Source organism: Carassius gibelio, chromosome A8 (assembly GCF_023724105.1).
Source record: "Carassius gibelio isolate Cgi1373 ecotype wild population from Czech Republic chromosome A8, carGib1.2-hapl.c, whole genome shotgun sequence".
In the NCBI taxonomy this organism is placed as follows: Eukaryota; Metazoa; Chordata; class Actinopteri; order Cypriniformes; family Cyprinidae; genus Carassius; species Carassius gibelio.
The window spans coordinates 25,827,611-25,851,307 of record NC_068378.1 but is presented as its reverse complement, the minus strand read 5'-3'; the positions used below and the strand labels follow the sequence as shown (position 1 = coordinate 25,851,307).

The window sequence follows — 23,697 nt, the reverse complement described above, 5'->3', positions numbered from 1 at the left end:
TTAGCAAATAAAGTTATAATTAATGTCAAACATTTCTCTTTTATCAGGTCTTTATTTGTTTCTGGATTTATTCATGCAAAATTAAACTTATTAAATAATAATATATATTTAATGCAAATAATTACATTATTTTATTACATATATTTAGGTGGGATATATAAAATAATATATATGTACTGTGTAAAGCCTTGCTCCAAAATATTATTTTTCATTGCATATTGACATAATACATCATTTGGATATGTCATTTGCATAACATAACTAACTAACTAACTAACTAAATAAATAAATAAATATAAATTTAGTGGGTTTATTATGATATTAAAGGACTTTATAAAAAGCTTTATACAATGAAAACTTAGATATATTAAATAATAATATAAAATATAAAATATTTTATATTTATAATTAATAAATAAATATAGAGATAAATGAAGGCATGATAAAAATGTTGACATTAATGCAAATGTAAATGAATGCACGTAAATATTTAATGCAAATTATCATGCATTATTAAATAATATTTCTGAAATTCTAGCTATGTATATAGCTTTAAAAAAATTATTCTTCTGTGATATATATAACTATTGGACCAAAAAAAACTAGAAAGTGTGTTAAAAGTATTTTTTAAATGTCCACAGGGCCAGAAGTGCCCGTGGTTATATAAGAGTTACATAATAAACGTAAGAATAGAGATAGAAACACTGAGTAAGAGACATACAGTATTGTGCCACTCCAACACTTTATTATTCAATAACTCTCTCTCGCTCTCGTTTTCCAGACTCCGTGCAGAGCAGCGCAATTCTGAGTCTCGTCAGAGCGTTGAACTGGCGGTCAAAGAGCACAAAGCTGAAATCCTGGTACTGCAACAGGCCCTGAAAGACCAGAAACTCAAAGCTGAAGGTCTTTCTGATACTGTAAGTGTGCCAGTGCACATGTGTGTCGCTGTGGATAAAAGCATCTGCTAAATGACGACATGTCTTCATCAGCTGAGCGATCTGGAGAAGAAACACGCCATGCTGGAGATGAATGCGCGCAGCCTGCAGCAGAAGCTGGAGACGGAGCGAGAGCTCAAACAGAGGCTCATGGATGAGGTGCTTCGCTTTTCTAGCAATCAGAATACCGGATTTTCCGGACTATAAGTCGCACTTTTTTTCATAGTTTGGCTGTTCCTGCGACTTATAGGCAGGTGCGACTTATTTATCAAAATTAATTTGACATGATTAGAGAGAAATTAACTAAGAGAAATTAACCAATAGAAAACATTACCGTCTCTGGCCTCCAGAGGGCGCTCTATGCTGCTCAGTGCTCCTGTAGTCTACACATAGAGCGCCCTCTCGTGGCTGTAGACGGTAATGTCTTCTCTTGGTTCTAAATAAATGCGACTTATAGTCCAGTGCGACTTATACGTATATGTTTTTTTTCCTCGTCATGACGTATTTTTGGACTGATGCAACTTATACTCAGGTGCTACTTATAGTCTGAAAAATACGGTACATACTTGCCAAATAAATGAAATATTTGAACTGAAATTACTGCATTTTGACAGTGTTGTAAATATACATACAGGAAACAAAAATTAATATTTGCTGTTAATATACTCACCCTCAGGCCATCCAAAATACAGGTGATTTGTTTTCTTGAGTAGAAGAGTAAAGAAGATTTTTAGCTGGAACCTGATGCATAATGCAAGTCAGCGGCTGCACATTTTTGAGAATTAAAAAAAGCAAATCAAGGAAAACAAAGTTAATACACGTCCGGTAATAATATTCAATTTCTTGCACAGACTGATTGTTTCGCTTCATAAGACCTTAATATATCATCAGGATCCATGGGTATACATTTTGTGAAGCCTTTATGTACTTTTTTGACTCAAAGTGATGTTATGAATCACCAAGGACCACAGTTTCAGCTACAAATCTTCTTAACTCTTCTACTGAAGAATAAAACCATGTACATCTTGGATGGCCTGAGGGTGAGTACAGTAATAGCAAATTCTCATTTTTGGGTGAACAATTCCTTCTAAGTGTCTTTTTGACTGCTTCGTAGTTTTTACTGAACATTAGTTTATCTATGGTTTATAGAGAGACCTTTTTGAAGGATATTGGTTAACTTGTGGCTTTTTTTGAGAGCTTGAGCTTTAGTGAGACTTGATTGTTTGGAGACATTTAAGAGGCCTTGATTGGTTGCAATACTGAGGTGTTAGTTTTATTTGGATTTTAGGACTAGTTCATCTCTGAGCGAGTAAAATACTTAAGTACTGTTAAAATCAGATGCTCTTAGACCTTTTCTCAAGTTGTATTGGTGACTTGTAACTTGTAACGGAGTGATTTATCGCTGTTTTACTCAAGTAAGATTTTGATGTACTCTGAGCTTTGAGAGCTGTGTAATCGAGCATCTTTATCATAACCAGTGTTATATGACACCATCTTTTCTCTCAGCAAGCCAAACTGCAGCAGCAGCTGGACATGCAGAAGAGCCACATCTTCAGACTGACTCAAGGACTTCAGGACGCGCTGGACCAGACGGACCTTCTGAAGACCGAGCGGACGGACCTGGAGTACCAGCTGGAAAACATACAGGTGCACGCATGCATGCAAATATTAACATTATTACTCATACTAGGCATGCTGCATGTGTCCTGTGCAAAGTATGCACAATTTACTGTCCCCAAATGAGCAACCACAATAGTTCCTCTGTTTGATCGTTTCAAGTGATGAATAACACATCAAGTGAATTCTGTCCTCTTAATGTTCAATAATTGATTGGACTTACAAAATATATTTTTGCATTGTTTTAAAAACCTTTATTTGAGAGATTATAACTTATCTATTTAATACTATTTTTTTAAAAAATAACTCTATTTGCTGCACTGTATACAATATGTTTCAGGATTATTTTAGTACTATCAACACACTATTATAGCTTCTATCAATATTTAATATTTTTTATATTTTGCATTATTTTTAAATTTTAATTTTAAAATTACGTTTTTGTAATTTGTGTTTTTGTAAATTTTATTTATTGTATTTAATGACTATATCGTTTTTCTATTATTTTACTTCATTCAGTTTTAGTTTGTTATTTTAGCACTTTAGCGTAAACTAAATAAATGTCGCATTGGCACCTAACTGACATATTTGATTCAGTTCACATTCGTTTTATTTCAAATAATAATATAAATGGTTTTAATTAAGTATAAGCAATAATTAAGTATAAACTAAATTTGACCGTCTAACACTTGCACTCTGTATTTTGATTCTATTTTATCTACTTGTTTTCTTGTTATAATAAAAATCGACCCTCAATTACTGGTGTAATCTACTTTTGTCTTTTTATATTAATGAAAAAAACTTGATCCTCTAACAATTGCATTCTAAAAAAAATTATTTTATATCGACGGTGTATTTCAAAATGTATATTAATAATAATAGTACTGAAATACTAAGACTGAAATATTTTTATTTATTTTTGATTTAAGATTAATTAAGACTTTTTTAAGGATTTTAATTTTAGTTAATGATAAATCTGTTGCTAGTGTACTATTCTAATATTAAGAAGCCATATCAGTAATCTAAGCAGCTTATTTGTACTAAATTTGTACTAAACAGATAATTTGTGCATTAATTGATATGAATAATACTAGTAATTTAAGAATTGAATTTTTGGAATAACCATAGATTTTCATATAATTTTTATAATAAGACTAATGTTTATAATAATATTATTATTGTTTAATTCATTTACTTAAATTTTATATTAGCTTTCAAAAGTTAGAACACTTTCACACTTGAAAATTGCCTTTAAAGGATGAATTTTGAGATTTTAAGTTTTCAGTCGATATATAATTTCTGATGATTTCTAAAATGTGATAGAGAAAAAGGCAATGAGGAATTTTTTTTTTTTTTAAACAAAGATTTTTAAGGGGGTGCACTCTTGTCATAAATTAATCTATTACTTTTCCTGCATCATTTTTAACAAAAACATTGGTAAAATATGTATTTGGGAGTCTTATGCTGTGTTCACACCAAACGCTAATAGAGTGTCTGGCGCGAATGATTTCAATGTTAAGTCAATGCAAAGGCACGTTTACACGTGTCTGGAGGTCTCGCGGCGTGAATGAGGTGTTTGGCGCGGCACGGAAGACGCGAATTCGCGCGTCTAGTTAGCGCGAATGACGCAAATTGAGCGTCTGGCGCAATAGGCACGTTATGCGCAATTGTGCTTTTGTGCATTTATGTGTTTGACGCAAATTCGCGTCTGCCGCCCAATTTGAACTTTGCCGTCAATTCGAGTCGCGTTAACCAATCAGGTGCCTGCTCAGGAGTCACACATTCAACATGAAGGAACAACTGATGTTGTCAGTGAGCAGTCAACCGGAGCTTTATGACACAAGTATCACACACAAGTTCATATTTCAGGAATAAAAAGGACCTCGCTTGGAAGAGTGTGTTGTAATACACATTTAACTTTTGAGTCACGTACACGTTTATTGACCCACGGCCTTCCCGCAGTTTTTTTTACAACTATTTTCCCCCTAATATAGCCTACAGCTAGTTTTCGCTAACAAGAAAATGCGTTTATTCAGAGGACGTGTGCGGGAAAAAGTGGAAAAGACCCGAGTGCTCGATCAACATCAGCCATCTTGCAAACAGACAACTGCTAGCACTTGCCCCGCCACAAGAAGCGGATTTCGCCTCAGACATGCGTCAATTTCGCTTCAAACTTTTGCTTTCTATGCGCGTCTATTTCGCTCTAGATGCATGAATGCATTCAAAATGTTCAAGCGGCAAATTAGACGTGGTAGACGCGAATTTGACGCTCTATTCGCGTATGGTGTGAACACAGCATTAGACCTTTCCAACGATATATAGTTTGTCAAGATTAGATTAGATTTGATTAGTAAGGTAAACCTAGGCGTCCCGTATTCGGGATGGGGGACGACAGTTAAGGGGTTAAATAATGCAAAATTATAAACCTTATTTTACAATTTAAAATTGTTGCATACTGCATACTGTTTAAAAACAGAGAGTTGCACTTTATTTTACAGTACATGTACTTATATTTACTTATAGTGTACTTACAGTGTACTTATCTAAGAAAGTTGTGGGTAAGGTTAGGTTTAGGGGTAGGTTCAGGGTTAGTACCTAGTTATTACTAATTATAATTATTATAATAAGTACCTAGTATGTACATGAGGAACAGGACTGTAAAATAAAGTGCTACCGTATAGTATGCAGTGAAAAGATTGCCAGAGATCCTTTCCAAACCCAGGGGTGTGTTCTAATAGCAGTGTGGCTCCCTCTGCAGGCGGCGTACTCTCACGAGAAGGTCCAGATGGAGGGGACCATCACCCAGCAGACCAAGCTCATAGACTTCCTGCAGGCCAAGGTAGAGCACCCCTCTAAGAAGAAAAAGGTCAGAGTCATCCGCTGTAAATTCACTTCCTTAACTAATCTGACTAACTGCTTGCTGAGCTGCGTATTAGGTGCCACACTCGCGAATAACCGCATACTAACCGCGTCATCCGTCAGAAATCTCTTATGTATCCTTATACGCAGACGCCCTGAGTAAGTGAGCTGTAGGAAGGGACAGCTGATGTGACTGGATGTGTAGGGATGGAAAGTCCTAGTGTGTCTGTTAGGTGTGAGCCTGGGCCATTCACTAGGTCTCGTGTTTGGGGTGCAGGGGCTGTTCGGCGGCCGGCGGCGAGAGGATCTGCTGGCGGCGCTGGCGGCGCAGGGACAGACGCAGGTGCCCGCTGTGCCCGCCGTGACCCCTGTCCCCCTGCAGTACAGTGACCTGAAGGTGGCGCTGGAGAAGGAACGTGCTCGCTGCTCGGAGCTGGAGGAAGCCCTGCAGAAAACACGGCTGGAGCTCAGAGAGGGTGAGACGCTGGCTCATACAATCACGGAAAAACAACATGAAAAAAAAAAACATTCACAGAAAACTGTCCTTTTGCTTTCCTCAGAAGAAAGGTAGTCGTGTGGTTTAGAAATTGCATTTAAAATATTTTAAGAGTTTAGAGGACTCTGCTTGAATTGTGACTAGAATGAATGATAAATACAGACTATAAATTACATTATAATTCTATTTTTATAGGTTATAAATTACAACATAACTGCAATTATTGTGATATACTGTACTGTTTGAAAATATTGAAGATATTAAATATTGAAGAAAATATTAAAATGAATAGTTTTATTCAGCAAGGATGCATTAAGTGGATCAAAAGGGAAAGTTATATATATATATATATATATATATATATATAAAATGTATTACATACAAATTATTTTGCAAACAAATGCTGTTTTTTATATATAACATTCATCAAAGAATTAGAAAAAAAATTATAATTGTTTCCACAAAAATTTTATATTTTTTAAAAAGATAAAGATACTTTTTTAAAGAATTCAACCCTTTTGAAATGACAGTTAAGACATTTATAATGTTACAAAGTATTTATATTTCAAATAATTAGAATGATTTCTGAAGATCATGTGACACTGCAAATTGGAGTAATGATGCTAGAAAAATCAGCATTTGATCGCAAAGATAAATTAGATTTTAAAATATATTCAAATAGAAAATAGTTATTTTAATTTGTAATAATATTTAACTATTTTTACTGTATTTTTGATCAAATAAATGCAGCCTTGGTGAACAAAAGAGACGTTGGAATGGTAGTGTAATGTAAAGCATTATTGAAATGCCACACACTGTGGGTAACATTCTCAGACGTGCTGGTTTTCTCAGTCGTCTCACTGTATTCTGTCCTCTCAACAGTTCAGTTTAATAAAGCCCTGGAGCACAGCGGTACTCCAGCCACTCCAGGTTTGGCTCGTCAGCAGCTCATGATGTCCACCAAATCCAACAAATCCCCCGAGCACCAGCCCAGCAGCGGCCTGATGTCGTCCAGCTCCGGCCGCAGGAAGGACGCTGCCAATCCCGAAGGTGAGAACAGAGACCTTTTTAATATTCAAAACATAAGCAGAACAGCAATTGTGTTCTCTTGGTCCTTCTTGTCATTTCATCTCATGCTATGAAAAGAGAGATTAAATCAGAAGCTTGTAGGAAAATGCTGATGTGATGCTGTTTCAATATGAGATGAGGAGACTGTGTCCTCTGAAGGACTCCAGAAATGTTTCGGCTCATGTCTGTCCACACTCACTGTCCTCTCTGTTGTCGTTCCACAGAAATAAGGAGAGTCACGTCTGAAAGTAAGTTCTTACATAACAGGCTCAGGCGGCCCACTCTCAAGAAACCGTGCCATTTGTGATTGAAATATCTTTTATTTAATTATTTACGCTTTCATTTCTAAAGGTTACTGATGAGCCTTCAAGGTGAGGCTGATATATATCGAAAACTCATGAGATACAGATAAAACTGAAACACAAACTTCTGTTCTCATATCATTTTCTCGAATATGATGTCAGAAAGGTCAAGCCATTATTATAAAATGGGGAAATGTATTAAAATAACAGAGTTTCAGAGAAAGTAAGATACACCTTTTGCATTATATATATATATATATATATATATATATATATATATATATATATATATATATATATATATACAGTACAGACCAAAGGTTTGGAAACATTACTATTTTTAATGTTTTTGAAAGAAGTTTCTTCTGCTCATCAAGCCTGCATTTATTTGATCAGAAATACAGAAAAAACAGTAATATTGTGAAATATTATTACAACTTAAAATAATAGTTTTCTATTTGAATATACTTTAAAAAATAATTTATTCCTGTGATGCAAAGCTGAATTTTCAGCATCATTCCTCCAGCCTTCAGTGTCACATGTAACATCAGTCGATCACATGATCATTTAGAAATCATTCTAATATTCTGATTTATTATGAGTGTTGGAAACAGTTCTGCTGTCGAATATATTTGATCAATAAAAGGTTAAAAAGAACTGCATTTATTCAAAATAAAAATAAAAATTTACTTGCACTTTTTATCAATTTAACACATCCTTGCTGAATAAAAGTATTGATATTATTTAAAAAAAAAAAGAAATAAAAAATTACTGACCCCAAATTACTGACCAGTAGTGTTTATTGTTATTACAAAATATTTATATTTTAAAAACATAGCTTCTTCTTTTTTTTTTTTTTTTTTTTTTTTTTTTTAGTTTTTAGTTTTTATTCATCAAAGTATCCTAAAAAAGTATCACGTTCTGAAAAAATATGAAGCGGCAGAACTGTTTCCAACTTTGATAATGAATCATCATATTAGAATGATTTATAAAGGATCATGTGATAATGATCCTAAAAATTCAGCTTTGCATCACAGAAATAAATGATCATTTAAAGTATAATAAATTTAAAAACAATTATTTTGAATTGTAATAATATATCACAATAATAAAATTTTTTCTGTATTTTTGATCAAATAAATGCAGGCTTGATGAGCAGGAGAAACTTCTTTCAAAAACATTAAAAATAGTAATGTTTCCAAACCTTTGGTCTGTACTGTATATATTACAAACATATGTGTTTTAAATGTGACAGTGTTCAGTCATGGCAACACAAATGGCACCGTTTTCTGAGAATGAAGCAGGCGTCTCCCAATATCTTTTTTTTTTCTTGATATGATCTTTTTTTTTTATCCCTGCGGAGATAAGCTCTCTGCCCAAATCCAAACATGTCATTCAAGTCTTTAGGCCATCCTACACTCAATATATTGAATGAACATGAGCTGTATCAGGTCATCATGGTTTGATGGCTGCAGACTTCCACTCAGGACATCAGGGAATGATTGTGGATCTCTAAAGCTCCTGCACGCAGATCTGTCCGGACACTGAGCTTATCTCGAATATATATATATGGCCATACTCCTGCTGTATGCCATGCGGAATGCCAGAACTCCGAAATCCTTGCATGCTCGTGTCCAAGCCACCAATGACCGCTCGGACAGTGCAGTGAGCTGGTTTCACCCTCTGGTGGAGAAATGTTCTCAGGAGAGGACATTTTCAGCTTGCTTTGGCCTGTTTGCATAAGATATTTAGACGGGTGTAAGATGCACAAAACTGTTTTTAAGCGAGAGTGTCTGTCTGTTTGATCCTGTAGAGTACACCAGACGTGTGAAGGACAGGATTCATCACAACACTCCTCACCGCTTCACGCAGGGACTCAACATGAGAGCGGCCCGCTGCACCGTCTGTCTGGACACTGTCCATTTCGGACGGCAAGCCGCGACGTGCATCGGTACGGATCTCATGTAAATTCTTAATAAACAATCAACATACTTAAAATTCAGGATATGCCGATAATTCTTTTCCCATATAGATTACGATAGCGATACTATACACTTCATTGTACAAATACTGGGTGGAAAAAACACTGAAAAAATGGTAACATCTAAATTAAGTCAAAAATAGTATTTAACATCACTGAATCAGCCTAAATATATTATTTGTACAAACAAAACAATGTTTTTATGGGTTAAACGAGCTGGAAATGCAGTGGAAGTAGCTGAAGTCACAATTACAGGTTGAAAGTTTTTGGTTGGCTTAATTTTGTAAACAAATGACTCCTTTAGTCACTTTTCGTGCTTAATTATGCTTGTTAACCCTGAAGCTAAAATAAGTTGTTTTTACATCTATATTTTACATGAAATAAAAGGCTAAATCGTGCGCACGATTTAGCAAATCGAGGGAATGCAATAGTAATCATGTGCACGTTTTAGTACATTGAGAGAACGAATTAGTAAATCGTGCACACAATTTATTTATTTTTTTCTTGCATGTCATGTGTGGGGATCTGTAATTATTTTTATTTATTTTTTTGCAAGGTGTAATTTCTTCTGAAAACACATGGCTTTTAAAATATAAATATAAATAAATACTATATTTTATTTCTAATTTAAACATTATATTTTATCCTCTTTTGGAAAGTCATATTGAGTTTTTTTGGGGGGAGTGCAAAAAATGCTTTGTTGTATTGTCCATTCACCACCATAGAAGATACTATAATGACTTGTGCTTCTGTAAAACACAGAAATGTGAAAAGGGCTCGCTGGTGTTTTTTAATAGATCGCTGACCCGATCAGGTCAACCTGGGTTAAAGCTGAAGCTGTTGATCCTCTTTCTGTGTTGGTTTAACCATCATCTCTCTCCTGCTTTAGAATGTCACGCTTTGTGCCATCCGAAATGCTCCCCGTACCTTCCAGCCACCTGCGGCGTTCCCACCGAATACGCACTGCATCTGTCCGAGGCTCTGTGTCGGGAAAAGGGAAGCACGTCCGGCCTGAAAGATGTCGGAGGACACATGAGGCTGGAGGGATGGCTGAAGCAGCCCAGGTGAGCCGTGTACCAAGATCATAACCACCTTCAGGAGAGAAGCAAACACTAAGTGGACATGCAATTGTGGTTGTCCTCCTGCAGAAATGGGAAGCGTGGCCAGGGCTGGGAGAGGAAGTACGTGGTGCTGGATGGATATAAAGTCATCACGTATGAGACAGAGCCAAGAGACGGTCTGTGAATGTTTATACTTTTCCTGGTTCTGTTTGCACACAGCATGTGTTCATCTCTGTTGGAAAATCTTGAATCTTATTGGTTTAACCTGCTCAAGCCAGTTAATGGATTGATGTAACTTGTTTTTGCTGAATCTGGGTGGTTACCAACTTTACCAAATTAAGTTGGTAGTTCCTCCTGATCAACAATCTAGACATCTTAAACCAACTTAAGGAGGTCTGATGGTCTCCCAAGCAAAGCAGTTGATAAAAACCCCTTTAAAACCATCGATCCAAACCAGACTGTCCATCAGAAACTGGGTTGATGGCACTGTCACAAGTGACCCAACCACACTTTGCTCGTTTTTATTTATCGGACTTCCACTTATTCAAACCTTTTTTCTAATTTATGTACTTGCATATTGCTATTATTTTATTTATTACTTGAATTTAATATTCTATTCTACTCTATTCTGTGTACCGAGAGTAAAAAGCATTTTACTGCACGTTGTACTGTGTATGGTTGTGTTTGACCAAACCAATTTGAATTGGATAACACCAATTTAGGTAGGGCTCGACAGTTTTTGGAAAACATGGATGGTATCATGGAATGCAGTCGTAAAAATGGAATTTCATTTATAACATAGAATTCGACAAATTTGGAATGAATGACTCAAAAGAAGGTCAGTATTTTTCTGACTATAAGTCGCACCTGAGTATAAGTCGCATCAGTCCAAAAATACGTCATGATGAGATAAAAAAACATATATATATATAAAATATATATATATATATATATATAAAAAAACATATAAGTCGCACTGGACTATAAGTTGCATTTATTTAGAACCAAGAGAAAACATTACCGTCTCCAGCCACGAGAGGGCGCTCAATGTCTTCAGTGTAAACTACAGGACACTGGGCAGCATAGAGCGCCCTCTGGTGGCTGGAGATGGTAATGTTTTCTCTTGGTTCATTTCTCTCGGTTCATGTCAAATTAATTTTGTTAAATAAGTCGCACCTGACTATAAGTCGCAGGACCAGCCAAACTATGAAAAAAAGTGCGACTTATAGTCCGGAAAATACGATAAATCAAATGGCGATGTCGATCTGTGAATGAAACCACAAAAAGACTTCTGAATCCTGAATATGAGAAAAGGCATAGACGTGTGATTTTTCATACTGAAGCGCATGACGCTTGTGATGTTTTCAGCGTCTGCCGTCTCACTAAATGACGACATACTACATATTTTTTTTTAGCTGCGAATGGCTGTAAATTACCAAAATGGACAAGCTAGTAACAAAGTTAAACTAGTAATATCTATTAGTTTTATCTATTAGTTCCAGCAGGGATGGAATGACAGGTGTGGAATGATGTCCCTTGATGTGACTGATGTATAATCTGTCCTCTAGAGTCGGTGAAGCCGCTGGATGAGTTTGAGTTGTGTCTCTCTGATGGAGACGTGACTGTTCATTCTGCAGTCGGTGCTTCTGAGCTGCCCAACACGACCAAGACAGGTGATGTGTTACCTGTGAAATTACACTGTACTATGTCCTTACTAACTTTTTTGGTGTGCTGATTGTAAATTCAGAAAGTAGCCCATGTCCAAATGTACAGTAACATGTTTTTCTGTCTTCTAACGTAACTGTATGTGTTCAGATGTGCCGTATGTGGTGAAGTTGGAGTCGTCTCCGCAGTCGACATGCTGGCCCGGTCAGACTCTGTACCTCATGACCTCAGGGTTTTCTGAGAAACAGCGCTGGGTGGCAGTGCTGGAAGCCATTGTGGCCAGCAGTCGTGGGGCGAGAGAGAAAGCCGAAGCAGACGCTGTGAGTGAGAGGAACCAGAAACACCCACAGGCCGTTCATAGTGACATTTAAAGAGTCAGTGCAGTGACATGCAAGGCAGAAACTGTAGGTTTGTCTCTTCTTACCAGTACAGCTGGATGCAGGGAAACATACTGATAACAGGGATGCAAACTCACCATGGGTGAAAAAGTTAACAAAGACGTGCAACACCCACCCCCCAAAAAATCTAATAAATGCTTATGATATTTAAATCATTTATTATCTTTTAACTCTACAGATGTGCAGTAAATTCACTTTAAAGATACACTTTTCTTTAATGAAGATGATATGAAGAAATCCTGGTGGAAAACAAAGACTAAAGATGAAAATTACTTAATTATTATTATAACCAGCAGAGGATCACTCATTATCTTAGATGCCATTTCCACTCCCTGAGTTATTATATAATGACTATTATATAATGTTTTCCTATGCTGAAGTATAGCTTATACAATTAAATAATAATGCATTAAATATTTTGAAATTTTTTTTAGATTTAATTTAAAAAAAAAAAAACTTTGTTTTAAACATTATTTTGACATCGGCCTTCCAGATGTTTTGTCAGATGTCATCACTGCCAATCAAAGCTTGTAGAACAATTTAGTGTCTCTCGTCATTTTTTTTACACTCGTGTTGTCATTCATGAAAAACACTAAATGGTCACATCTGGTTCTCTTAGGCAAGCAAAACTTTTCTTCAAATTATGAATGGATTATGTAGAGAAACCAAGCAAAGTGCACTTGCCTTATGGTGCAACTGACATATTATCAACTATATACACAATCAGTCTCTTATTTACTTTATTTATCATTATAATAGGAAGACGTGCGAGCATGTAGAACTCTGTAAACTAAAACAAATGAGTTTAGAGCAGATTCTGACTCACCTACAGTAAACACCTCTGATTGGCCGTTGCGTTCAACGGAGATGCCTGTGATTGGCTACATTACTCAACACTGCAAAACACATTTTTTAAAAACATAAGTATTTTAAAAACGGACAAGTTTGCATCCCTGCTCACGGTCTCCAGAGTCCTCGTCTCCTCAGCTCACCGGAATGAGATGCAGTCCACAGGGAAGTTTTGTTGTTGTCATGTTCACGCACAAGACACGTTTATTTGATTTTATTATTTGTATTACCTTGTATGTCCAAAACTGTCACTTATCACAAAAACAAAAAACAAAAAAAAACACACGTTCTCATCGGATCAACACGAATCTCATAGGTGACCATATTGATCTCAAAAAGGTGAGTTTTCACCGAATCCATGTGCAAAGTGCATAAAATGAAAAATGCACTTTTTAAGTATATATTTTTTACACATCCTCATGATGGTGTTTTTGGTTCTGTTCAGAAATTGTTGGGTAACTCCTTACTCAAACTAGAAGGAGATGATCGGCTGGATATCAACTGCACCCTCCCACTGACTGATCAGGTACCTGTGTCATACACAATCGCTATGTTTTACAAGGTTTATTTAATTATATTCAGTATATATTTGTTGTAGTCTGATATACCATAATTGTATTTTTGTCATCAGATTGTATTGGTGGGCTCTGAGGAAGGTCTCTATGCCCTGAATGTGATTAAGAACTCCCTCACTCACATCCCGGGTCTGGGATCCGTGTTTCAGATCTACATCATCAAGGATCACGAAAAGCTGCTGATGATCGTGGGTGAGCATAAATCATGAACCTTTACTGTCGGTTTCAGAAACCAAAACTGAATGACCGTTTTTTTTTTTTTAACATGATAATATCAAGCATTTGTGTACTAAGTACCATGATAATGCTATTTTATTATTTAAAGTACACCTACAGCTCAAACAGTAGAGCATGGTGCTTGCAACACAAATAACTGTGTAAATACCTTGATACATTAGTATGCTAATTATTAGATTAAAATACCATGGTGTATTTTATTTACATTTAGTCATTTAGGCTAACAGACACTGTTATCCAACCAAAAAAAGAGCAACAACATTAGTGCTGTGACAAGTCCTGGTTTGTTTATCGCAGAACACGTAGCAAATTTTTATTTTATTTTATGTAAAATAGAAAAAGAATAGTGAAAGAGTTAGAGGGTACATTTTTATTGTAAAAAAAGAAAAGTACCGTATTTTTCGGACTATAAGTCGCACCTGAGTATAAGTCGCATCAGTCCAAAAATACGTCATGATGAGGAAAAAAACATATATAAGTCGGACTGGACTATAAGTCGCATTTATTTAGAATCAAGAACCAAGAGAAAACATTACCGTCTACAGCCACGAGAGGGCGCTCAATGTCTTCAGTGTAGACTACAGGAACACTGGGCAACATAGAGCGCCCTCTCGCGGCAGTAGACGGTAATGTTTTTCTCTTGGTTCATGTCAAATTAATTTTGATAAGTCGCACCTTACTATAAGTCGCAGGACCAGCCAAACTATGAAAAAAAGTGCGACTTATAGTCCAGAAAATACGGTAGATAGAATTGAAAAATAATAGAGTATGCTAGTGTTAATTCTTTTAAATACATATTAAATACATAAAAAAACTAGATCTAATAGAAATATGCATTATGGATAGTTTGTGTTTCTAATGAACAACCAAAAGTTATTTATCTTAATGCTGTATATTAAGCAACGAATAATGCAAAAGCCATATACAAGATACATAGGCTACATGAGGAAAAAATGCATTGCTGGTTGGCATAGTGTGCAGGCGTGAATTAGCAGAAGGCGTTTCACGCTCGATGTGAAAGCAACTTTCGTTGAATGAAAAGAAAACATGTAGATTGAATATAAATTTAATAGAGATTGAAAGTATTGGAGGGTCAAGTGAAGAGATGTGTCGTTTATTGATGATGGCTATTGGCTAAAGATTCTGCTGGACGTGATTCCACCAGCAGGGAACAGTTAAGATAAAAGTCAGTGAACGTGATTTTTTGCCTCTTTGGGATGCACTGTATTGCACTGTTCAATTGCAGAACACAAGCTTCCAGAGGCACATAAGTCTGAAGTAATGAATTTAAGGGTGTAGCGCTAGTAGTTGTTTTGTAGGCAAACAGATCACAACTCCAATGTTTCTGGCTGTTTTATAAGGAGTGATGGTTGATAGGCCTAGCTGGATGGAGAAATTGTGATGAAGTGATGAAACCTCAAACAGTTCTGTCTTGGCAAGTTTGAGTTAAAGTTGATGGTCCTTCCTACAGAAACAAATATCTGTTAGACATGCTGAAATGAAAGCAGCTTTCGTCGGATAATCAGGATGGAGTGAGAGGTAGAGTTGAGAGTCATCAGCATAGCAGTGATATAAAAGCCATGTTTCTGAATGAAAGAACCTAGTAATGCCATGTAGACAGAAAAGAGAAGTGGTCCAAGAACTGAGCCCTGAGGCATCCCAGTAATTAGATGTTGTGACTTGAACGACTCACTCTCCAAGTTACCTTATTACATGATACCATCACTGTACCATAGAAACACCACAGTACTGTTTGACAAAGGATGCATTTAAAATAAATCAATTATGATGATGTGTTGCAGGGGATGAACGGGCACTGTGTCTGGTGGAGATTAAGAAAGTGAAACAGTCTCTGTCCCAGTCTCACCTCCCCACGCTACCTGAGATTGTGCCGTATATTTTTGAGACCGTCAAGGGCTGTCATCTGTTCGCCGCAGGCAGGGTGAGGCTTCAGTCACCATGTGTTTCACAGCATTGCAACTTCCTCTCTGTGTATTTTTAGTGCACTGTATTGCATCATGCCTTGTTGTGATGTGCAATGCAACAAATTTGTACCTTACATGGTTTCGTGTCTATTCTTGCTTTAGATAGAAAATGGTCCATGCATTTGTGCTGCAATGCCCAACAAAGTCACAATTCTACGTTACAACGACAATCTGAACAAATTCTGTATACGGAAGGTAAGTGACATTTGAGGTTCTGGGTCTTGAAGCAAACTAACTCATATGTCACAAAAAATGTAGCAACTAAACTCCTTTGCAAACAGCTGTGGTGTTTGACGTGCTGTTGCCTTGTGGTCTGACTTTAATGACTCCTCTAGAGATGGCTCACATGAACACATCCCTAATGATCCGTCTCTTTATCTCTCAGGAGATTGAAACGCTTGAGCCGTGCAGCTGTATCCACTTCACCAGCTACAGCATCATCATTGGTACCAATAAATTCTACGAGATTGAGATGAAGCAGTGTGTTCTGGACGGTACGTATATATATCAATGACGTCTGATATCTCCCATGATTGATCTGTAATTGAAAAGAATTCAGCTAGTCATTGCAGTCACATTTGCGTATTTCAGGTTGGACCGGGTGGCGGGGCATTTGTGAGAACATGATCAGGCCTTTATAATTTATAATTGTGCATTATGTAATCAGCGTTTTGTATGATGGGCTGTTTTTGGCAGAGTTCCTGGACAAGAATGACGTGTCGCTGGCATCGGCTGTGTTCACTGGATCCTCCCACAGTTTCCCCATCTCCATCGTCCAGGTGTCCAGCACTCCACAGAAGGAAGAATATCTGCTCTGCTTCCACGGTTAGACACACATCACACCATTTAAACTACAGCAAGCTCCTGTTTCATTAGAAGATTAGTTGCATAAGCAACAATCCTAACAAAATCATTATGTACTCGCCGTCATGTTGTTCCAAACACAGTGGGGTTTTTTTTTATGTACAATTAAAAAGTATGCAGTATGCAGTTTGAATGTTCACGGTTCCTGATGCATTTTTCCTAGGTTTCAGCATCAATGTAACAGAGTTCGTAGTCACAGGAAAAAGGAGCCGGGAACAGGCAAACATTCTAATAATTCAATTCAATTCAAGTTTATTTGTATAGCGCTTTTTACGATACAAATCATTGCAAAGCAACTTTGTTGAAAAAATTAAGTTTCTACAATATTAAGTAGTAGCTTATAAATGGTGATCAGTTTATGTGCAAATGACAGGAATTTTCAGAAAGATAAAACTTTAATAATAAAATAAACACAAAATAGCACGACAGCTTTTATCATTTTAGACGTTTGATATATTCGACCATAAGTGCTCTGCGAAGTCATTTCAGAAAGACAAGGCATAGAGGAAAAAACAATAATATACATTATGTGGAAAATAATGTGATTTTTTTTAACCTTAAATTGCATAAACACATTGCATTACACTAAATTCACAAAATAATGATCTTTTTAGCAACATCATATGACCCCTTTATGATTTTCCAAAATTTACAAGATTTTAATTCTGAAATTATTGTATATAATTCAGGTATAAACCCCTATTTATAAAACTTGTTATACTGCATTTCTCTCCACTGGATGCCAACAGCTGCTGAATTAAATGTTACATGTGATGACAGTGCAGCATGCTGTAGTATAATTTTTTTTTTTTTTCAGAATTCATTGTCACTAACGTTACAGTTATTACTGTTGTGCATTGTTACTGTTTTTCCAAAATCATTTTTGTCCATGTTTATTTTCTGTATTCGGGATTCTGTTCAAATTATTAATTTTATTTATCAAAAAGCATGTCTAATTAATGAATGAAACTTATACAATTTAACAGCAAATTATAAAAATTTTAGGGCCCTATATACATTTTTTTTTCTTTTTTTCTCAGATTCTGAATTCAAAATTGTTTAAAGTGGAATTTTTCTCAAATTCAAAATTTTCCAAATTCCCAAATAAGATTTTTTTTTAATTCATTTGAATGGTTTAGTAACATTTTAATGATCAAAAGCAGTTTCTGCGTTGGTTTTCTTTAAATGTCTGATTTCTGATAACAGAGATCGGTGTGTTTGTGGACGCTTACGGCCGAAGAAGTCGTCCTGATGATTTCAAATGGAGTCGTCTTCCTCTGACATTCGGTAGCCAGTTTTCCTTTTGTTAAAAACAGAAATGTGTAAAACAGAGTGATGAGGATCTTCAGGATCACTAACCGAAGCATCTGTCTGTTTCCAGCATTCAGAGAGCCGTACCTGTTTGTGACCTACTTCAACTCTCTGGATGTTATTGAGATTCAGGGCCATGCAGCTCTTGGGTAAGATGTTTAGCAACATGCATGCACATAAGACAGCAAAAATAACATTAGAACTTAAGAGTGACCGTAAATCCTCTTTAAAACAGGCCTCCGAGTCTCGTTCACCTGGACATTCCTAACCCGCGTTATCTGGGTCCGGCCATATCGTCTGGTGCCATCTATCTGGCCTCATCCTATCAGAACAAGCTGCGGGTCATCTGCTGTAAGGGCAGCCTGGTGCGGGAGTCTGGGGAACTGCAGAGGACCGGTTCCAGCAGGAGGTGTGGGTTATGACGATTTATTAGAGTGATATTCTGGCTTATGATATATTATATGATATATTTGCTGATTTAACCTGTTACCGAACATTGCAGCAAATTACTAAACTACTTAACAACCATTAAAATGGCATTTTAATGAACTATATTATTTATTGGAAGAATTATATTTTGTGATTATTATAAATAATCAGGGATTAAAAAATACAGAACCGGAAACACATTTTAGGTACATAATCTATCATGGTCAATACAGTCAGTTGTGAGCTGTTATTTTTGCATTATTTATATATTATAGTATTCATTAAGGTTTTTAAAATAGCTTTAATTTGTATAAATTTAGTTTAAGTTTTTATAAATTTGCTATTTACTTATTAGTTTCAGTAATTTTAGTTCAATTTAAGCTTATTTTCAGTTAACTGCAAAGAGATAACATTTGTTCATCTTTAGATATATATACACTGTGTGTGTGTGTGTGTGTGGGTGTGTGTGTGTGTGAGAACTTTAGGCAATGAAAAGATTCAGTCAATAGGAAGTGATGTAAATCTGAAAGTTTACTGTTAAATTGTTGTTCTTTTGGATTAAAAACGATGGGATCTCAATAATAATGTTGTTAGCTGGTATCCAGCTTTTAAAAGTAGCATTCAGTCTGGAACAGTTGCAACAATTTTCTTTTAGATATATTCTGCAGCAAGTCTCGTTTCTAATCCCAGTAAATAATACATATAAATGTCTGCAGTCTATATGAGCTTATTTTTTATCACACAGAGTAAAAATATTTTAAGTTAAAGGCAACTTTTTTATCAGACAATTCAGATTTTTTCTGAGAATTGTAAGTTTATATCTAGCGATGCAAGTTTAAATGAGACAATTCTGAATTCATGCAATCAGCTCAGGTGTCTAAATATTCAGAGGGGAAAAAAGCATTGTGGGATGTAAACTTAGAATTCTAAGAAAAAAGTCAGATTTGCGAGATGTAATCTCAGAACTGTAAGACATAAACTTGCAAATGATATTTATAACATTACAAACTCGCGGAAAGTTGACATTTTTTAATATTTTTATTCTGTGGCAGAAATAAGCTTCTATAGCTGTGATATTGCTGCTACTGTTAGTGATTCTCACTAAAACATCCTTTACTTGTGGTAGAATCACATCACATGTGGTCTTGAGTCACTTACTGCTTCATCGATATTTCATGTTCACAAACCGTATAAATCTTGTGTGCAGTCAAAGCATCATGCATTTACCCAAATCTTCACAGCAGCCCAAACAAGCGCGGGCCGCCCACCTACAACGAGCACATCTCCAAGCGCCTGGCCTCGGGCCCCGGGGCCCAGGAGGGGCCTCTGCACCGCGAGCCCAGCACCCCTCACCGATACCGCGAGGGCCGCACGGAGTTCAGGAGGGACAAATCTCCGGCCCGGCCTCTGGAGCGCGAGAAGTCGCCCGGTCGGGCTGTGCTAGACAGCCGCAGGGAGAGATCGCCCGGGCGCTTCGAGAGCAGCGGCAGCGAGAGAGACCGGGAGCGTTCACGCCATCACACTAGCTCTGTTCGCACCCAGCTGACCCCCGTCAACAAGGTACGCATGAGACACTGCCACGTAAACTGTGTATCCTCTTAGGGATCAGGTTTGACGATGTTCATGCATGCTCAGATGCATGAACATCCGTTGCTTTGTAGTTAAATTCCTCAAACAGGATGCTCAGCAGCAGTAATGCAGCAGTAATGATGTTTCTGAGCTGATCTGCGTCAGACAGGGCAGGCAGCCTGTTGAAGTGTTGAAGTGACCTCTTTATCCTGGTGGTGGTGTAGGTTTGGGACCAGTCTTCAGTCTGAGAGCGTCCCGGAGGGATGACGTAAGAGCCATCGTCCACCTCCCGCGTGGATGGACATGTCCTTTTAACAGGCGCTTCGTAAAACTCGGAACTATATCATCTCATCCCTGTAACCGTGAACAAAGCCATGTTATTCACTCGCAGCCCCAGAGTCTGGGACATTGTGCTGATGTTGTAAACCCTGTCCATGCTCCAAGCGTTCATGAAGAAAAACCACTGCAGTTTTTAAGGGGAAAGACTTTGATGGAATATTCCTGGTTCAGGACTATAAGCTCTGGCAACAGCATAAATATTAATGATAAATTATTTTGACTTGTCCCCCACTTTTTTTTTTTTTTTTTTGCACTTTTCTATTTTCTATATCTATTAGCATCAGTAGATTTAAATCATAATACACTATCCATTTTCTCAAAATGAGTTTTTTTCCACTTTTCATTCCAATCTATTTCCTGGAAGGTTTTTAGAGGGGTTTGTTCATATATAATTCGGCCTATTTATAACATTTTATTTCTAAAACCTGATTGATAAAACTTGAGTGATAAAAAGGAAAATCCAAAATCCTGTCTGTGAAAACATCAATTAAATTTCAACAAAATCAAACAAAAAAATTGACCCTGCCAATTCTCTGATGTTCAGATTTCTGTTTTGCAAATGAATGCATATTTATTTAATACCTAATTCACAACATTTTAGAAAACCTGTATTCCAAAAGAGTTTTCACAGTTTACTGATTCATAGATCGGTAAATGTATGTTGATACCTGTTAAAAGTTTTACCCTATTTACCTTTGGTTTCTTGGATAGATTCACCAAAAAATTACCCTGGTTAACAAAACAGTTGATGGTAGCCAAATAAATAAATTATTTGGAAGTCGATGGCTAATGTTGGCTGTATATATATATAATGTTTTTAATTTTAAAGTGGCTTAATCACCCATTTAGTGGTAGGACTGCTGTAGATTGTGTTGTTTTCTTCATGTAAACAGGCTTATTGTGAATATCCCTGTGTGAAAATGATCAATCTACTGACCTTAATGTACACTGATGAGGCATAAAATGTGCATTTATCAACTCTCTTACTTCAAGTTAACCCCCATTTTTGGTTTAGTTGAAAATAAGGCCTGTGGTAACGGACAGCAGACCACAAACGCTGTCCATTTATACTGAACCCGGAATATTCCTTTAACTAAATGAGCACATTGTAAATATGCTGATTTCAATTTTTATAGCTAAACGGAACTTGACTGATGAAGCTATTAAGTCTATTTTTTATGCTGTTAAACTGTTTGTATAGACAGTTGAAATGGGTTTCCTACAGAAGAGCACAGAAAAGGTTTTATTCCATGTATGTTGTATGCTAATGTGGTAAAGTGGTCAATTCGGCTGCTCCTAATGTCCACTTTTTTAAGCTCTTCTTGACTGACATTATCCAACCTACTGCACACTGTATATTTTTATGCTAACAGTGTCTGAGCTTGTAAATCTTTTTAAAAAGACACGTCATGTTCTCGCTACAAGTGTCCTTGTGCTGTTCAAGTGAACTTCTGGTATTTTCGTCGACACACAGCAGCGAGTCTGGAAATGTCCGTTGCTTCTCTGTTAACGGACGTCCTGTTCAGCTGTGAGTGAAACGGTGTCCGGTGGCCCTCAGGGTTTGTAGACGCTCTTCTCTCATTCCTCGTGGAATATGAAGCAGCTCAGTTAGAGGCTTTTTGAATTCATGGGTAATTGTGAGCAAACGCATGACTAAATTCTGACTTGGTTTATGGGACGTCCCGTCATGTACTTCTACATTGATATTGATAATCGATGTTTTTCAACTAATAAGGCTGCTTACATTTAAACTTTCTTTTTGTATAAAGAAATGAAACTATATTAAACATTATTAAAGTATGAGCCATACACAGTTCCCCTGGTGTCAAGTCTTTCTTTTATGTGTCAGAATTAAAGCACATGATCATGTGATAAACGTATGGAAATACTAAATGTTTTGCATAATTAATAATGAAACACAAGCCTATTTCTGATTTGAAGACCAGCAGGTTACTGTAATGCTAGTGTAACGGATCACTCCCCGATCTCAAGAGACGCACTAGCGACAGACGCTAGTGGCTGTAGCCATTTAGCCTCCTTGTTAGTGCGTCCGCCTCCCATGCCGAAGACCCGGGATCGAGCCCCGCTCGGAGCGAGTGCAAGGAGCGCTAGAGAGAACCCAGGAGAGAGGGGTTACATTGGTGCCGTGACCCGGATGGGAGTGAGGTTTAGGGGGTAAGTGTCAAGGAGGCCAGCGAGTAGTGCTGTGCAGGTAAACCTCACTCCCCGATCTCAAGAGACGCACTAGCGACAGACGTTAGTGGCTGTAGCCATTTAGCCTCCTTGTTAGTGCGTCCGCCTCCCATGCCGAAGACCCGGGTTCGAGCCCCGCTCGGAATGAGTGCAAGGAGCGTCAGAGCGGACCCGGGAGAGAGGGGTTACATTGGTGTCGTGACCCGGATGGGAGTGAGGTTTAGGGGGGTAAGTGTCAAGGAGGCCAGCGAGTAGTGCTGTGCAGGTAAACCTCACTCCCCGATCTCAAGAGACGCACTAGCGACAGACGCTAGTGGCTGTAGCCATTTAGCCTCCTTGTTAGTGCGTCCGCCTCACATGCCGAAGACCCGGGTTCGAGCCCCACTCGGAGCGAGTGCGAGGAACGTGAGAGAGGGGTTACACTAGTCTGTCAATCAGGTGCAATATGCTTAACTTCTCGAACATTCATTCACTACATTTATCGAACATTTTTAAACCGAGAACCACTTTAATAACCCAAATCATTTGCATATTTAGGGTGTTTTTTTTCTTTTTTTTTTGTGCACATTTACATGGTATTTAATTTTATCATTTTAAAATAATTTTGTTGACAATGTTCACGTTTAAAGCCTTTATAGGTTTGGAGGAAGTTTTTACATTAACAACTTCAATGGAGCCAGATTACTTACACGAGTCAGATAACCATCATGTTTTTCACCTTTAACATGCAATGTTATTTAAAGTGTTTCGTAAATCAGAGCTTCACAAACTGGAGTTTGAGAGGGAGTTAATTAAATCTGAATATATATATATATATATATATATATATATATATATATATATATATATATATATATATAGATAAAATAGCTCAAAATGTGGGAATCCTTGCCATAGCTCACACTAAAAGACATGCATCTGTACGTCTTCTACTGAGCAGAAATGAGTCCAGCCGTCGCTTCCA

The 23,697-nt window shown here is 37.0% G+C and overlaps 1 protein-coding gene across 5 annotated transcripts in view; it reads left to right on the top strand.

The window, feature by feature from the left end:
• Positions 1 to 22,356, top strand: part of LOC128019027 (citron Rho-interacting kinase-like) — a 55,094-nt gene extending 32,738 nt beyond the window's left edge. The window contains exons 18-40 of one of the 5 annotated variants that reach the window (XM_052604973.1): positions 782 to 917; positions 990 to 1,094; positions 2,442 to 2,582; positions 5,311 to 5,391; positions 5,689 to 5,887; positions 6,790 to 6,957; positions 7,200 to 7,223; positions 9,091 to 9,228; positions 10,148 to 10,322; positions 10,407 to 10,495; positions 11,888 to 11,992; positions 12,135 to 12,304; positions 13,677 to 13,757; positions 13,863 to 13,998; positions 15,846 to 15,985; positions 16,131 to 16,223; positions 16,414 to 16,522; positions 16,725 to 16,853; positions 18,099 to 18,179; positions 18,274 to 18,352; positions 18,439 to 18,612; positions 19,874 to 20,192; positions 20,426 to 22,356. In XM_052604973.1, the coding sequence (XP_052460933.1) occupies positions 782 to 917; positions 990 to 1,094; positions 2,442 to 2,582; positions 5,311 to 5,391; positions 5,689 to 5,887; positions 6,790 to 6,957; positions 7,200 to 7,223; positions 9,091 to 9,228; positions 10,148 to 10,322; positions 10,407 to 10,495; positions 11,888 to 11,992; positions 12,135 to 12,304; positions 13,677 to 13,757; positions 13,863 to 13,998; positions 15,846 to 15,985; positions 16,131 to 16,223; positions 16,414 to 16,522; positions 16,725 to 16,853; positions 18,099 to 18,179; positions 18,274 to 18,352; positions 18,439 to 18,612; positions 19,874 to 20,192; positions 20,426 to 20,449 (2,896 nt within the window). In that variant the 3' untranslated portion in view covers positions 20,450 to 22,356. Of the gene's footprint in view, positions 1 to 781; positions 918 to 989; positions 1,095 to 2,441; positions 2,583 to 5,310; positions 5,419 to 5,688; positions 5,888 to 6,789; positions 6,958 to 7,199; positions 7,224 to 9,090; positions 9,229 to 10,147; positions 10,323 to 10,406; positions 10,496 to 11,887; positions 11,993 to 12,134; positions 12,305 to 13,676; positions 13,758 to 13,862; positions 13,999 to 15,845; positions 15,986 to 16,130; positions 16,224 to 16,413; positions 16,523 to 16,724; positions 16,854 to 18,098; positions 18,180 to 18,273; positions 18,353 to 18,438; positions 18,613 to 19,873; positions 20,193 to 20,425 lie in introns of all 5 variants that reach the window. The other 4 variants (XM_052604970.1, XM_052604969.1, XM_052604972.1 and 1 more) reach the window with 4 other exon arrangements.
• The last annotated feature ends 1,341 nt before the right edge of the window (positions 22,357 to 23,697 follow it).